Genomic DNA, 4,480 nt, shown 5'->3' on the forward strand with positions numbered 1-4,480 from the left:
GGCGCAGCTGATTCGGGGGCTCTGGCACAGGCCTGGGGGAGGGAGGGGTACGGATGCGGGGCGAGCTTGCGGCTGCAAAGGCCGGCGTGACGCTGCACTGGCCCGCGGCGCGCCACGCGTTCTCCCGGGGCCGCTGTCCCTGGATCCCAGGTCCCCGGCAGTGGTGGGCTGCACGAGCTCCCGGGAGGGGCGGTGTGGAGAGTGGCCTGTGCTCGCACACAGGCCTCTTGGTGGCGGCAGCAGCAACCCTAGCGTCCCACGCCCGTCTCTGCTGTCCGCGCTGACAGCCGCGGCTCACGCCCGTTTCTGGAGCTCCTTTACGCGGTGCCCTTAATCCCCTCTCCTCGCGCCCCAGGAAGCAAAGAGGCAAGAAAAAGCCTCCTGTCTCTTCGGCAGCTCCGCACCTGTTTCTGGAGCTCCTTTACGCGGTGCGCTTAATCCCCTCTCCTCTCGCAGCAGGAGACAAAGAGGCAAAAAAAAAGTCTCTTGTCTCTTCGGCAGCTCCGTGCCCGTCTCTGGAGCTCCTTTAAGCGGCGCGCTTAAACCCCTCTTCTCGCGCACCAGGAAGCAAAGAGGGAAGAAAAGGTCTCTTGCCTCTTCGGCAGCTCCAGACTTCAGCCGGACTCCCTCCAGACCAGCCGTGGCGCACTTGCCCCTTCAGGCTGTTTTCACTCTCTTGAGTTTGTTTTATTGGCAAGTCCTTTATATTTAAAGGCTGTATTCATATACTTGCTCCTATTAACTATGCTAATAGGCCACAGAGAAGCCATGCATATCTTTAGATAGGCCTATAGAAGTGTTTCCTTTTGTGCTTAACACAGCTTGTTAAGTTTATAACCTTCCAGAGCATAATAATTGCTAACGGGTAGTCTAATCATAACAGCATAACAGAAAATATTTTCTTTTTTTTTTTAAAAAAGCCCTGTTTAAATAGTGTAGCAACAAAATTTTCAAATATCTCCAGAAATTAAATTTAGGAAAGAGTGGTTCTTCTGGATAGAGCACTTTACGTTTTGGGAGAAGCTCATCATAGCTGCTGGCATTATTGAATATATGTACAAGCATTTTTTGCCGTCAGTGATCCCTAGAGTTTTCATGGATTTTCTTCAGGTTTGACAAAGGAAGTAAGTAAATGCTGGGGTATATGTTCTGATCTGGCAGTCTCTAGACATACTTTCTTCATTTACTTTAATGTTAGGTAAATGTGGCAGTGTACTTTGTTGTTACTGTTTCTATGACCTTGGAAGCCTTGCTTTCTTGAACAAACAAATCTTTGGGTCATTCTTCATATTTATATGGCTTTTATGAATGGAATTGAAATGACAGGGGCCATTGTGAGGTTCCTCTTGGATATCCCATAACTGGATAAACTCACTGTGATTATTTTTTCCTATAGTAGGCATTCAGTTAATATTTTTTAATAAATAAATGAAAATAAATCTTCTCTTATCTGCTTATGGATTTTCCTCTTCAGTCTCATCTTTAGGATTTGACCAATCTAAACAGGGAGAGAATTTGCCACATATTTTCTCACCTTGACAGTGTTTATTCTCTCCTTACAATATATAGCATTACCTATTTCATCTTTCTTTTATGCATAATCCTACAGATTCATCACTTCTTTGTTTTATTTTAACCTCATGCGAAATTTTGCATCGTTACACTTTTTAATATTTCTCTTGTCATCCTCTTCCACTGCCTCTTTCAGCCTATGCTGTAGCTTTTGCATAGATTACAGTATTGTATGCCTTGTACCCTGACCAGATGTTTGTTAACTTCTTTCTTATTTCTTTACAAATGCTCTCCATATTTTTAAAGGACATATATATAGTTCCAGTATGTTTATAGTATAGTAAAGGAAATTATAGACCTTAAGCTGGAAAGAATTTTTAAAATTGTCTAGTCTAGCCTTTTTTGTTTATGAGTGGGAGTAATGATGCCCAGAGAAATAAGCATGCTTTGCCACAGTCACCATATGTACGTACGTGGTTTTCTGATTTACAGTTTGCGGGAGTACTTGATCTGGAACAGTTTCCTAGCAAAGGTGTTTCAGAAGCCGGTTGATAGATAGATTGAAGAGGAGCGATTTGGATGATAGAATGAATTAATGGTTCAAATGTTTGACAATTTTAGAAAAAACTTAAGAGGCAGTGGGGAATTACTGTGAAAGATGTTAGTACAAATGTGGTTGAGGATAATGACAAGAAAAGTAAAGGCATTGTAAAAAGATGGCAACAAGGGAGCAGGCTAACCTGAGACCAGATTATAAATCCTCTACGTATGTGTATATTTGTTCTTTGTTTAGTTGTGTGGATTCCATGTAATTGTATCAGTATTAGAGATTATGCTCATAGAAAGAAGGTCCTGAGTCCCATACATGAGCCTAGTAGTATGCTAAATGTAAATAATAGGAGTCGGGAAAATGATTTGAATGTCATGATAAGCAAGAACATTACTATATGCCATGCACTTTCACACAAATTAATTCAAAGACAAGATGCAATCAACTCTTGAACATTCAAAATTCTAATTTTCATTCTGTTATTTCATTGATCTTAATATCTCCACCAGAAAGCTAGCAACAAAGGAAAGGCTGTGGAGTTCATGTTATTCAGAAATTGCTCTGGTGGAGTACAGGTGTGGGAGGAAATAAATTTAGATGCTCAAAGAAAAGATTTGGGTTCCCTGTGGATTTCACTAACACATATCCCTGTGTGATCTTATAGAATAAAATGTGTTGTACTCTCTTTGGAGAATTAATCACCAGTGACAGAAATTCAGAGCCAATATCTCTGTTCACAGAGTAACATGAAAATTAGGGTTGTCATTTTAAGGTAAATTTTAATGTTGTTTAGTTTTTTTCTTTCCCCCTCTGTGCTCTTATCAGAAACCACCCATTTTTGATAGGATTGAGTTGGAATACCTTTCAGAGTTAAGCATTAAAGATACATATTTTTGGTCAGTGTTTTTTACTTTATAACCCCTTTTTGAACTAAGAATAAATGTGCAAACCTTTTTTTATCTTAATGCCATTTAAAAATTCCAGTCCAGTTATTTATATGCTATTGAGTATTGCAGGGTATTAGTACCAGGAAAAAGTAAAATCACCTATGTATGTTCAATGCAATATTTAAGTGGTATATATGTTGTTTATTTTATTGACAGGATTTAAATAGAAGTATGAAAAAGATCTAAATCAAAATAAATTGTGCCTTATTTGATAATGAAGAGATGAAACCTTTGTTTTAAAAATTGGATATTTTTCTGTCCTGGATCATAATTGGGAACCCATAAAGTATAGGACTTTACATATTTAAGACAATTCTGATTATTGCAAAAATTCTTGATGTAAAAACCACATGCATATTTTATTACAAAGGTGTGGAATATTTCCTTGTGAAATGTTAATTTTAAAAAGTTTAAAAAACATAAAGTATCCCTGAAGAAACCAGCATACCTCTGGAATGAATCTAGTTTTGGTAAACCACAGCTATAGGCACATATTTTATTTTATTCTCATGGGCATTTTCTTTTCACTTGTATTTCTTTCAGAGTAAGTGAGGAAAAGGAAGTAACAGAAGAAAGACTCAAAGCTGAGCAAGAATCATTTGAGAAGAAGATCAGGCAGTTGGAAGAACAGAATGAACTGATCATAAAAGAAAGGGAAGATATCCTTTTTGAAAGTCCTCTTTTTTAACGTGCAGAAAGTTTGACTCTTTCATGAAGAAAATGTAAACTCCAGAGAAATAATTATTTTAATTTATAACAGAGAGTAAATCTGCATGGGTTGCCATTTTTAGGCAATCAAAACGACACTTAACAGAATGTGTTGTTTCTTCCTTTGTGCTTGATACAGTAGTCCAGCTGTTCCACTGCTGCTATTATACTGTGGAGCACACATTTGTCAATTCAAAGAGACAATAAGAAATTTGGGCATTAAAATGTAGTGTTGGAACTTTACTAAACTCCGTTCCACTACTGTAATTGAGCCTGAACCCTCTTTGTCTTTGGTATTCTTTCTAGCTAAAGCTTTGACAGTTCTAAGGAATTCTATTCTGAAATCATAAAAATAAAAAAAATCCGTTGTAACTTATAGATGATGTAATTGATAAATGTTTGTACTGCAACATAATACTATCAAACTGTTCTCATGGAGGAGAAAACTATTGGGTTTAGAATTAGAGAGAGGGTTATATGTGTGTGAGTGTAAATATGTATAATTTCATTATTTGTAAGAAAGTAAAATTAAAAATGGTGTTTTAATTTAAGAATTGTACTTTAAGGGATATGTGAGTTGAAATAAGCATATCTCTGAAGTTTGTTTTGACTGGGTAGATACTTATCTTTGGGTGTTTTTTGCAGTAACATTGGTATAAAAGAGAAGTGACGGGGCTTCCCTGGTGGCGCAGTGGTTGAGAGTCCGCCTGCCAATGCAGGGGACGCGGGTTCGTGCCCCGGTCCGGGAAGATCCCACATGCCG

General features: G+C 38.4%; 1 protein-coding gene across 7 annotated transcripts in view; it reads left to right on the forward strand.

The window, feature by feature from the left end:
- Positions 1-4,480, forward strand: part of KIAA1328 (KIAA1328 ortholog) — a 393,845-nt gene that overhangs the window by 75,200 nt on the left and 314,165 nt on the right. For all 7 annotated transcript variants that reach the window (XM_024120502.3, XM_024120503.3, XM_028480601.2 and 4 more), the window contains one exon: positions 3,553-3,668. In XM_024120502.3, the coding sequence (XP_023976270.2) occupies positions 3,553-3,668 (116 nt within the window). The remainder of the gene's footprint in view (positions 1-3,552; positions 3,669-4,480) is intronic.

This window comes from Physeter macrocephalus, chromosome 19 (assembly GCF_002837175.3).
Source record: "Physeter macrocephalus isolate SW-GA chromosome 19, ASM283717v5, whole genome shotgun sequence".
Taxonomy (NCBI): Eukaryota; Metazoa; Chordata; class Mammalia; order Artiodactyla; family Physeteridae; genus Physeter; species Physeter macrocephalus.